Source organism: Theropithecus gelada, chromosome 11 (assembly GCF_003255815.1).
Source record: "Theropithecus gelada isolate Dixy chromosome 11, Tgel_1.0, whole genome shotgun sequence".
NCBI classification, from domain to species: domain Eukaryota; kingdom Metazoa; phylum Chordata; class Mammalia; order Primates; family Cercopithecidae; genus Theropithecus; species Theropithecus gelada.
Genome location: NC_037679.1, coordinates 27,685,710 through 27,697,192, shown reverse-complemented (window position 1 = coordinate 27,697,192; position 11,483 = coordinate 27,685,710). Strand labels below are relative to the sequence as shown.

General features: G+C 43.2%; 1 protein-coding gene across 2 annotated transcripts in view; it reads right to left on the bottom strand.

The window, feature by feature from the left end:
• Nucleotides 1-7,833, bottom strand: part of NUP107 (nucleoporin 107) — a 57,182-nt gene extending 49,349 nt beyond the window's left edge. The window contains exons 1-6 of one of the 2 annotated variants that reach the window (XM_025403004.1): nucleotides 7,736-7,833; nucleotides 7,464-7,703; nucleotides 5,462-5,553; nucleotides 4,895-4,981; nucleotides 3,846-3,961; nucleotides 2,165-2,309 (exon numbers count right to left, since the gene is read on the bottom strand). In XM_025403004.1, coding sequence (XP_025258789.1) covers nucleotides 2,165-2,309; nucleotides 3,846-3,961; nucleotides 4,895-4,981; nucleotides 5,462-5,553; nucleotides 7,464-7,471 — 448 coding nt within the window. In that variant the 5' untranslated portion in view covers nucleotides 7,472-7,703; nucleotides 7,736-7,833. Of the gene's footprint in view, nucleotides 1-2,164; nucleotides 2,310-3,845; nucleotides 3,990-4,894; nucleotides 4,982-5,461; nucleotides 5,554-6,947; nucleotides 7,085-7,463; nucleotides 7,704-7,735 lie in introns of those variants that run through there. The other variant, XM_025403005.1, reaches the window with a different exon arrangement.
• Nucleotides 7,834-11,483: the final 3,650 nt, after the last annotated feature.

Sequence of the window (11,483 nt, the reverse complement as noted above, 5' to 3'; positions counted from 1 at the left end):
TATTTTTTTTTTTTTTTTTTTTTGAGACGGAGTCTCGCACTGTCACCCAGGCTGGAGTGCAGTGGCCGGATGTCGGCTCACTGCAAGCTCCGCCTCCCGGGTTCACGCCATTCTCCTGCCTCAGCCTCCCGAGTAGCTGGGACTACAGGCGCCTGCCACCTCGCCCAGCTAGTTTTTTTTTTGTATTTTTCAGTAGAGACGGGGTTTCACCGTGTTAGCCAGGATGGTCTCGATCTCCTGACCTCGTGATCCGCCCGTCTCGGCCTCCCAAAGTGCTGGGATTACAGGCTTGAGCCACCGCGCCCGACCTAACAGATGCACTTTCAACAGCACAAATAAGAAATAAATTACAATATGAGACTTGTCTAACTGGCTGCTATTTACATTAAAAGATAAAATGGCAAGATGTTGCTCTGATTGAGAACTAAGGTGAGGTTCTCAACCTTCTAGTGATACTGTATCAAACACCGTAGCCATAACCACAACTAATTAGCTTAATGAAAAATATATTATAGACAGCAGACCACAGACACAGGAGGAAGACAGTCATCTGTAAGCCAAAGAAGAGGCTTCAGAGAAAACCAATCCTGCCAAGACCTTTACCTCAGACATCTAGCCTCCAGAATTGTGAGAAAATAAATTTCTGTTGTTGCCTATAATCCCAGCACTTTGAGAGGCTGAGGTGGTAGGATCACTTGTGTCCAGGAGTTTGAGAGCTGCCTGGGCAACATAGTGAGACCCTGTCTCTACAAAGAAATAAAAAATTAGGTTGGGCACAGTGGCTTACGCCTGTAATCCCAGCACTTTGGGAGGCTGAGGAGGGCGGATCACTCGAGGTCAGAGTTTGAGATCAGCCTGGCCAACATGGTGAAACCCCTCTCTACTAAAAATACAAAAATTAGCCAGGTGTGGTGGTGGGCACCTGTAATCTCAGCTACTCGGGAGACTGAGGCAGGAGACTGAGGTGGATCACCCATGGTCAGGGGTTTGAGACCAGCCTGGCCAACATGGCGAAACCCCATTTCTACTAAAAATACAAAAAATAGCCGGGTGTGGTAGCATGTGCCTATAATCCCAGCTACTCAGGAGACTGAGGCAGGAGAATCACTTAAATCACTTAAACCTGGGAGGCGGAGGTTGCAGTGAACCAAGATCCCATTACTGCACTCCAGCCTGGGTGACACAGTGAGACTCTGTCTCAAAAAAAAAAAAAAAAAAATTAGCTGGGCATGGTGGTACACGCCTGCAGTCCCAACTACTTAGGAGGCTGAGGCTGCAGAATTGCTTAAGCCTGGGAAGTTAAGGCTGCAGTGAGCCATGCTTATGCCACTGCAGGTAGCCTGGGTGACACAGTGAGTTTTTTTGTTTTTTTTTTTTAGATGGAGTCTCGTTCTGTAGCCCAGGTTGGAGTGCAATGGTGCAATCTCAGTTCACTGCGACCTCCGCCTCCCGGTTCAAGTGATTCTCCTGCCTCAGCCTCTCCAGTAGCTGGGATTACAGGCGTGCGCCACGATACCCAACTAATTTTTGTATTTTTAGTGGAGACGGGGTTTCACCATGTTGGCCAGGCTTGTCTTGAACTCCTGACCTCGTGATCCGCCCACCTCAGCCTCCCAAAGTGCTAGGATTATAGGCATGAGCCACCACACCCGGCAACAGAGTGAGATTCTTGTCTCAAAAAACACACACAAAAATTTGTTGTTTAAGCTACTCTCTCAAGAAAAAAAGACAGAAAGAAAAGAAAGAGAAAAACAGACGGGCACGGTGGCTCACGCCTGTAATCCCAGCACTTTGGGAGGCCGAGACGGGCGGATCACGAGGTCAGGAGATCGAGACCATCCTGGCTAACACTGTGAAACTCCGTCTCTACTAAAAATACAAAAAAAATTAGCTGGGTGTGGTGGCGGACGCCTGTAGTCCCAGCTACTCAGGAGGCTGGGGAGGCTGAGGCAGGAGAATGGCGTGAACCTGGGAGGCGGAGCTTGCAGCGAGGCGAGATCGCGCCACCGCACTCCAGCCTGGGCGACTGAGCAAGACTCCGTCTCAAAAAAAAAGAAAAAAAAAAAAAGAAAGAGAAAAACATAGTGATGTTCAAAAACAGGAAGAGACGATTTCCTTGATCTTAGTGAAAAGCTACTTGTTACAAAGCTCAATGCCATTTTACCAGCTTCTCCAGGATCATCCTCACGTAACATAACAGCACTGATAGTTACATCTTCTGTTACACTGTGAGGCTCTGTGTTTGTGAAGAGTCCGGAACGCTGTGATGAAAATGCAGCTGCCCAGTTACTGTCATCCAGATTGGTAACCTTAAAAAAAAAACAAAAAAGTAAAAATAGAGAAAAGTGATGGAGTTATTGTCACTGAGTGGATACTTTAAAAGCAAGTAAGATTTCTAAAAATTATATGTATGTATGTGGGTTTTTTTTCCTTGAGATAAGGTCTGGATCTGTTGCCCAGGCTGGAGTGCAGTGGCACGATCACAGCTCAATGCAACCTTTGCCTCTCAGGCTCAAGCCATCCTCCCACTTCAGCCTCCCAAGTAGCTGGGACTACAGGCACGTGCTACCATGCCTGGCTAATTTTTGTATTTTTAGTAGGGACAGGGTTTCACCATGCTGGCCAGGCTGGTCTCAAACTCCCAGCCTCATGTGATCCATCTGCCTCAGCCTCCCAAAATGCTGGGATTACAGATGTGAGCCACCATGCCTGGCTGCTATAGTGTATTTATTTATTTATTTATTTTTTGAGACAGAGTCTTGCTCTGTCTATCGCCCAGGCTTGAGTGCAGTGGTGCGATCTCCGCTCACTGCAAGCTCCGCCGCCTCCTGGGTTCACTCCATTCTCCTGCCTCAGACTCCCGAGAAGCTGGGACTACAGGCGCCCACCACCACGCCCGGCTAATTTTTTTGTATTTTTAGTAGAGACGGGGTTTCACTGTGTTCGCCAGGATGGTCTGGATCTCCTGACCTCGTGATCCACCCGCCTTGGCCTCCCAAAGTGCTGGGATTACAGGCATGAGCCACCACGCCCAGCCTATAGTGTATTTTTAATACTTAGGTGAAGTCATTCTGCATCACAGCTTACATAACATTTATTTTGCTATTTTCAATACTGTTCCATAGTGATTCCTAAAGAGTATCTCATCTACCTTTTCCAATTTTCTCTTGTATCCTCTTTAATACATTTTATCTCTTCCTTATGATACTCTGCATCTATTACCCTCTGATTCCTACTCTTGTATGCTTCAAAACAGGGATCAGATTTTATAGCCATCAGCAACCAACCACAGCATGTATTTCTTCTGGTCAGCAAACTGACAGATTAAAACATCTTATTTGCATTTAAAGGTTGCTGGTGTCACAGTTTCCATCTGTGATATCAGATGCATAAGGTTTTCAGTTTTTTTAATGTCTAATTAATTATTTCAATCCATATAATCTAAAGTTACTTTTGTGATGATTCTGACTCAATATTCATTAAAAGGCTTTTACATCAAATGTTATACTTTTATAAAAAGGGAGAAGTTCTTTTCTCTCTCTTTTTTTTTTTAATTTTGCAATCACAGGTCACTGCAACCTCTGCCTCCTGGATTCAAGCAATTCTCACACCTCAGCCTCCCGAGTAGCTGGGATTACAGGCGTAAGCCACCACTCCCAGCTAATTTTTTTATTTTTAGTAGAGACAGGGTTTCATCATGCTAGCCAGGCTGGTCTCAAACTCCTGACCTCTGGGAAGCCAAGGCGGGAGAATCACTTGAGGTCAGGAGTTCAGGGGGTGCTGAGATTACAGGTATGAGCCACCACACTCGACCCAAAAGTTCTTAGTCCTATTTTTCTACATACCATGGAGAGATTTCCGAAGAACCCTGAAGACTGTGTAAGTCGGGGCGACCTCCCTCCTGTTCCAAGAATGCAGGAAATATCTGGCTGCCTTAGTAAGCTTCGGCTTGTTGGGGTAACTATAAACAAAAGGTTGGTAGAAAGAACCTAAAGTGCGTGAGCATTCATTATCAAAACAAAGCAAACAAACAATGAAGAATAAATTTTTACTGTACTCTAACCAAATAAATACTTTAAATGCTAACATTTCCATGATACAAGGATTTAAATTATTTTTCTAAATTTAAGCTGTAAGTACTACTGAGCCGAACAGGAAAAATTTTACTGCAATTGCAGATGCTTTCATTATAGCCTAACTGAGCAGTTAAAGCCACTAATCAGTCAATGGATTCTTCATATTTTAATTTTATAAGGCATACCAAGGCAGTGTAGTACAGTGGGCATAAACTTTGGAGTAAACAGATCATTGTTTGAATCCCAGTTCCACTATTTACATACTAGTCTTGTTCTGTCGCCCCAGCTGGAGTACAGTGGCACAATCTCAGCTCACTGCAACCTCTGCCTCCTGGGTTCAAGCAATTCTCCTGCCTCAGCCTCCTGAGTAGCTAGGATTATGGGCATGCGCCACCACGCCAGCTAATTTTTGTATTTTTAGTAGAGACAGGGTTTCACATGTTGGCCAAGCTAGTCTTGAACTCCTGGCCTTAAGTGATCCGCCCACCTTGGCCTCCCAAAGTGTTGAGATTATAGGCATGGGCCACTGCATCCAGCCTATTTACATACTTACTGCCTATATTAGTTAACTTCTCTAAGTCTCGCGTTCAGTTTCGGTAAAATAGAGCTAACGATACCTATGTCATAGTTACTGTGTGTTTATGGAAAGTACAGTACCTTGTACATGGCAAGAGTTCAAACAAATAATAACTGCAATCATTATTATTAGTGTTTATTGATATTGTAACCAAATACTATACTTATCATGTTACAATAAATGTTAGTTGCTATTATAATTATCATTATTATTAAATGCTTTAAAAGCAAAAAAGTCTTACAAGGCTGTCGAAATGAGCTAGGAGTTCGAGGGATAACCTGGTTTCTTGGTGTAGTATTACCAAAACTTTCATCTTGAGATGCCTGAACTGTACAATGAGTTAAGAAAAGTTTTCCATGTAGAAAAGATTAAAATGAGAATTAACCATCTTTTTACTATACAAATTATGTGAATACATTTTTCAAGAACAAGGTATTTTACGGCTACCATTTTTCAATGCAAAGGGTAAATAACCCATTCCTTCTGCCATTTAAATTCTCAGACGTCAGTCTTAGATAACTACACACTGAACTAAATGTTTTTAGTCAGTTTTCAAATAATAAAAATCTCAGCAGAAGCTAACCACAATATGATAGTCAGCAGTAAGAAATATCTTTATTTTTAAGGAAATATAATCTTATTACATTTTTGCATTATATTTACCTAATGACAGCTCTGGGGAGTGAAAAAAATTTCTACAGGATTTTATTATAGCTAACATTTAATACTCTTATAAAAAGAAAATTCTATAACACTGATTCCAAACATGTTACAATTTTTATAATGATGCTTAAATCGCAAAGGATACTTAAAACTCTTTTTTGAGCACTCTGTTTCCGTGCAGTCCGTGTCACCTCTGCCTCCCGGATTACAGGGGATGATATATCTCCAAAGCCACTCCTAAAGTAGTATAATCAAGCTTATATAAGTGAAACGAGAATATAGCATTTGTAAAGAATTTTATCATCACAGCTGGAGTAAAGGACCCTGAGTAAGTTAAGATATAGGTCATTCCAGTAGCCAAGTCTTGGATCTTTTGCTGAGAATGCACTCGTGGCTCCAAATCCTGCTTATTCTTCAAAGTCTTACTCAAATGTTACCTGCAAAGACTTCTCTGACTTTCTAGTACTCACTATGTTATTTTCTCCTAAAGAATTATTTCAACACTTGGAATCTATATTATAACACTGTTTTAGGTAATTGCTTCATAAAAGTGAATCTTATTTCCCTGGTTGGATTGAGAAGTTACCTAATTGCAGGAATTCTCTCTTAAAAGATTTTCTGCAGAATCCAAAATGCTTTAAACCATGGGTACTATTAAAAAACAAACAACAACAACCAGACAACAACCACCACCAGACAACAACAACCAGAGCTTGTGAGATACAACCACAACAACAAACAGAGCTTGTGAGATAGAAGAGTAAGTAAAAAAATTCTGGTAAATTGTAGCAAAATGACCCTTCAAGTTATTTCAACCAAAGAGGTCTCCTGTCCCATCACAACACTCTGTCAGTTTCACTCAAAGGTCTAGAAACTAAATTGTGTGGACTAAAAGGCCTGTGTTTAAGACAAGAATCTAATATGCTTTTCCTCCACTTAAAACCTTCAGATATTCCTTCAGCAGGAAAGTATGGGAAACAACCACATAGAAAAAATTTTAAATGTTTAATAATTAAAATTAAAAAACAAAACAAACAAAAAACCTACAGATAGCTCTCTCTGGTTTATAGAAGTGCAAATTTCCTAAAATGATATTTACAATGTGACCCCAGTTTAGGCGTTCAGTCTTCTATTCAGCCACAAACATCACTCTAAACATATACTGCATGTGACCAATGAGCTACAGGTACTTTTGTTTTTCATATACTAGCACCTTTGAATATGTTTCTTTTACAAAGACCTACATTTGCCCCCTTGGGCACCTGGTCAACAACTAATTACTCCTCAAAGAGCCTCAGGTAGGCTGGAGACACAGAGGCAGGTTGGCAATTTGGTTCTTGTATTTATTAGCTTCCTAACTTTCAGCAAGTTCCTTAACCTCTTTTAGTCTCAGTATTATATATGAAAAAGGGATAACAGTACCTATCCTCATAGGATTGTTCTTGTTCTGAAGATTAAATAAACTGATAATATATATTCAAAGCCAACAATGGCAGTCATATAGTAGGTACTCAATGTTTGGAGTACGAATAATGTACTATTATTATGCAAAGACCAGCTAGAAAGTTACCTTCTTTGAGAGGTCTTTCTGATAGAGTGACAGGGAGACTTAATCGCCCCCAAACACTTACCACTTTATACCGCTTGGTTGTCTCCACTACACAACTAATTCCCTGAGGTGAAGGATCTTGAATAACTGATCTTTGTTGCAGGCGGCTAGCACAGTACCCAGATCACAGAGGGAACTCAGTATCTGATGCTGGCACTTGTAATCAGAAAGTCTGAGCTGAGATCCCAGTATCTTCACTGACTGGCTTTGTGATCACAGGCTGGTCACTTAGCATTTCGAACGCCGGGCTACCTACCCCGCCCACCCCAGGAGCGATCAGTGTTGCTGCCCCAAAGCGCCGAATAGATCGCAGAACGTGGTGGGAATGTAGGGGACCATTATGATCCGTACCCCACCCGACGCAGGCCAAGCGGCCTTTCCCCATTTGTAGCCAAATTTCCCGGCATGGGGAAGGAGTCTTAGGGGAAGCACCCGGGACCTCCTTGGCTTCTTCTGGGAGTCTAGTTTCACCTATTTCGTTTCGCCAACAGGCGAGAGGGGCAAGGCTTTGGGTTCAGCTGCCATCATCAGAACTGACCTGTCCATGGCTAAAGCCTTTTCCACACAGAATAAATGTCGGCTCCAATTTAGCTACCGCGTTTTAGCCTTCCCGCTCTCCGGAAGCAAGCCCTTCGACCCGGAAGCAGTCTCTCCCTAAAACAGCCCCACAGAAAAGGGGTAGGGGAGAAGAAACGACGTTCCCATCTAGCGCATGGGCGACTTCAGCCTACAGGTGCAGGCCCGGTGGGCGCAGGCGCAAAAGCTTGCCAATGTGTGCCTGGCTGGACCAGACAGGACCGGGGGCGGGACCTGGTTGCGTTTAGCCCAGACGCCTTGCGGCCGCTTTGCCTGACCAACGTCTGTGGGCGTGGAACAGGCCCTGGGTTCTCCTACTGGGAAAAATGAAGCATGTTGATAGTCTGGAAAGACGTGAAGTCATTTCCTGGTATTCTCTGTCAGAAAGCGCCTGTTCTTGGAATTCAGATGCATGGGCTCTGCCCCACACCTCGGGAATCTCTTATCTCTCTCCCTACACTCAGTCCTTTGTTCTCTAGCCCCCTGCAGTTTTTGAAACTATTTTCCATAACTGCTATTTGTTCTTTACTTGGTATTCTTTTCTATTAAGGAGAAACAGTTCACCTGTATTAAAAAGTAGAAAGGCAAGCGTAAAACATGATGGTATTGCCCTCTATTTCAAAGTGCCGTCTAGGCAAAAAGTGGTATATTTTGGTCTTGAAGAAGTCAGTCACATTTCTGTTTCGGTTTTTGTTTTTTCCAGTTTGAAAGTAGTGACTGGCTATTAACTGACCAGATTACAAAAATAACGTTAGATGCTTCAGTTTATCCGTTTAATAAGCCTGTTGATATGGTCTTTTCTGTTGCTGGCATTTGTACCTTTTAGTAATACAGAATAGGTAGTCATTATCCCTCGTGGAGAAGATAATTTGAAGGATCACAGGAACTTGAAGAGTTTTTCAACAGCATAGATCTCATGAATCAGATTCTCCAGTCAGATGATGCCATATTTATCAAGAAATCTATCAATCAAAGAGTTATCTGTTAAGGTAATTTGTTTATTGGTTTTGCCATAACCAATTTGTAGATCAGTTCATTTATTGATTTCAGGTTCAGGTACTCTATGCGATGTATGGTTCCACAATAGTCAGCATGTTAACTGAAGCCTTGTTGAGTTTAGCAGAGGTGCCATGGAAGATCTGGGGAAAGTGAAGAGGTTTTGACAGACTTTTGGGCTCACACCATTGATACCTTAAGGCAAGTGACAATTTGGATTTCACAGGTATATAGAAATTGCCAGCTTTACTTGTCATATATTCCTTGTGACAGTGCTGAGCTTTTTTTTTTCTTCTTCTTCTTGCTTGCTTTTTTTTGGACTTGATTTTTTAAATTATGTTTCCTTCTTTCTTTCCTTCTTTTTTTTTTTTTTTTTTGAGACAGGGTCTTGCTCTATTGTCCCGGCTCAAGTGCAGTGGCACAGTCATGGCTCACTGCAGCCTTGACCTCCTGGGCTCTAGCAATCCTTCTACCTCAGCCTCCCTAGTACCTGAGGTTGCTGGGACCACAGGCACGCACCACCATGCCTGCCCCCCAACCCCGTTTTTTAAAAATATTTTGGAGAAACGAGGTCTTATGTTGTTGCCCAGGCTGGTCTCAAACTCTTAGGCTCAAGCCATCCTCTTGCCTGGGCCTCCCAAAGTGCTGGGATTACAAGGGTTAGCCACCACATCCAACAGTGCTTAGCTTTTTCATAGATGTAGCTTTCTCCTTGCTTTTCTTTTTTCTTTTTCTTTTTTGAAATGGAGTCTCATTCCATTGCTCAGGCTGGAGTGTAGTGGTGCCATCTCGGCTTACTGCAACCTCTGTCTCCTTGGTTCAAGCGATTCTCCCGCCTCAGCCTCCTGAGTAGCTGGGATTACAGGTGCCTGCCACCACGCCCGGCTAATTTTCGTATTTTTAGTAGAGATGGGGTTTCACCATGTTGTCCAGGCTGGTCTCAAACTCCTGACCTCAGGTGATTCACCTGCCTCAGCCTCCCAAAGTGCTGGGATTACAGGTGTGAGCCACTGCGCCTGGCCTTCTCCTTTCTTTTCCAAGCATTTTGTGGGCAAACGTCTTTCTCAGGCACTTGACCTTCAGCTCTGTGAAATTCCTTCACGTGTTTTATTTATTTGTTTTTATTTTTTTGAGACAGAGTCTTGCCCTGTCACCCAGGCTGGAGTGCAGTGGTGCAGTCTTGGCTCACTGCAACCTCTGCCTCCCCGGTTCAAGCGATTCTCCTACATCAGCCTCCCAAGTAGGTGGGATGACAGGCACGCACCACCATGCCCAGCTAATGTTTGTATTTTTGGTAGAGACGGGGTTTCGCCATGCTGGCCAGGCTGGTCTCAAACTCCTGACCTTGCGATCTGCCCTCTTCGGCCTCCCAAAGTGCTGGGATTACAGGCGTGAACCACTGCGCCCAGCCTTCCCTCACATTTTTAAAGGGTTTCTGGCACAGCAGGAATCTCTTTTTCTTGTCTTCAATACCCTCTATGGTTTCAGCTGGGAAAGAGGAAATCAGTGGAAGTTTTGCCTTAGCCATTTATGTTCTGCTATAATTCTGAGAAGCCTAGTTCTCTGGAAGGCCTCTTCATACCTTATTATCCCCTCTCAGACAACATGGCATTTTGATAAAAACATTGCTTTGGGCTCCATCTAGGCTCAAGCCCCCTGCACCTGCAGTTTCGTCATCTGTAGAATGGAGAAAACAATACCTTTGTCACGGGGGTGTCGTAAGGATTAAACAAGATGTCATAGGGAGTCCCTGTCTCTAAAATAAGTTTTAAAAATTAGCCAGGGGTGGTCACGTGCCTGTGCTCCCAGCTACTTGGGAGGCTGAGGCAGGAGGATCACTTGATCCTGGCAGGCCGAGACTCCAGTGAGCTACGATCATGCCACTGCACTCCAGCCTGGGTGACAAAGTGAGACCCTGTCTCAAAAAAAAGAAAAAAAAACCAAAGAGAGAGACATCAAATGTATACTGTACATAGCAGGTCATTGAAATGTTACTTTTCTCCTTTAATAACCTTTCTGAAGAATTATGCCCTGGCATGGTCTCATTCTCCCAACCTCCTAATTTTCCTGTAGAAAAGTTCACTTTTTCTTATGGAAAGTGAAATGTAGTCCTAATGATTTTTGTCAGTGCTGGGGCAAGTTTATTCAAAGTGCGATCTGTGGTTCATGTTCTTGCTCTGTGTCCCTCAGCAATTGAATTCCAATGAGTTTTAGTCATGTAATATACTTGAAGAGTACTTGAGCTGATTGGCCCTGAAGCACACAATAAAAAAGAAGAGCAATTTGGGGCCAAAAATCCCTGTGTTCAGTTCATATGTAAAGAAAGTGCACTGGGTTTCACTTTTAACACATTTAGTTAGTAGACATAAACACCATACCACCCCCGCCAAAATTTCAAAACATAATTCATTTCATTACCTTAAAAGGACGTGAAATAAATTTCTTCTGTGGTATATATTGTATACATGGTAGCTTTATGTTTAGTTTTCTTGGTTGCAATGACAGAAATTGACTATGGTTAACTTAAAAGGGAATTTACTGGAAACACATCAGGAGCTCTTGAAATTGTTAAGAAACTGGAGAAAAGGTCTGGGAAAGCACAGCTCCTCAGGAGCTGAAGGCCAGGAAGTGTCTTTCCCGGAGGCACTCAAACTCCAACTGTTCACTCCGGAGCATCCTTCACCTTCCTTATCCCCAACAGCTGAGGCATCAAATATCATTATTTGCACCCCCACTGCCCCACCCCAATTTTTTTTTTTTTTTTAAACAGCTCTTTGAGCTGGGTGCAGTGGATCATGCCTGTAATCCCAGCACTTTGGGAGGCCAAGGCAGGCAGATCATGAGGTCAGCAGTTCGAGATCATCCTGGCCAACATGGTGAAACCCTGTCTCTACTAAAAATACAAACATTAGCCAGGCATGGTGACGGACCCCTGTAATCCCAGCTACTCCGGAGGCTGAGGCAGGAGAATCACTTGAACCCGGGA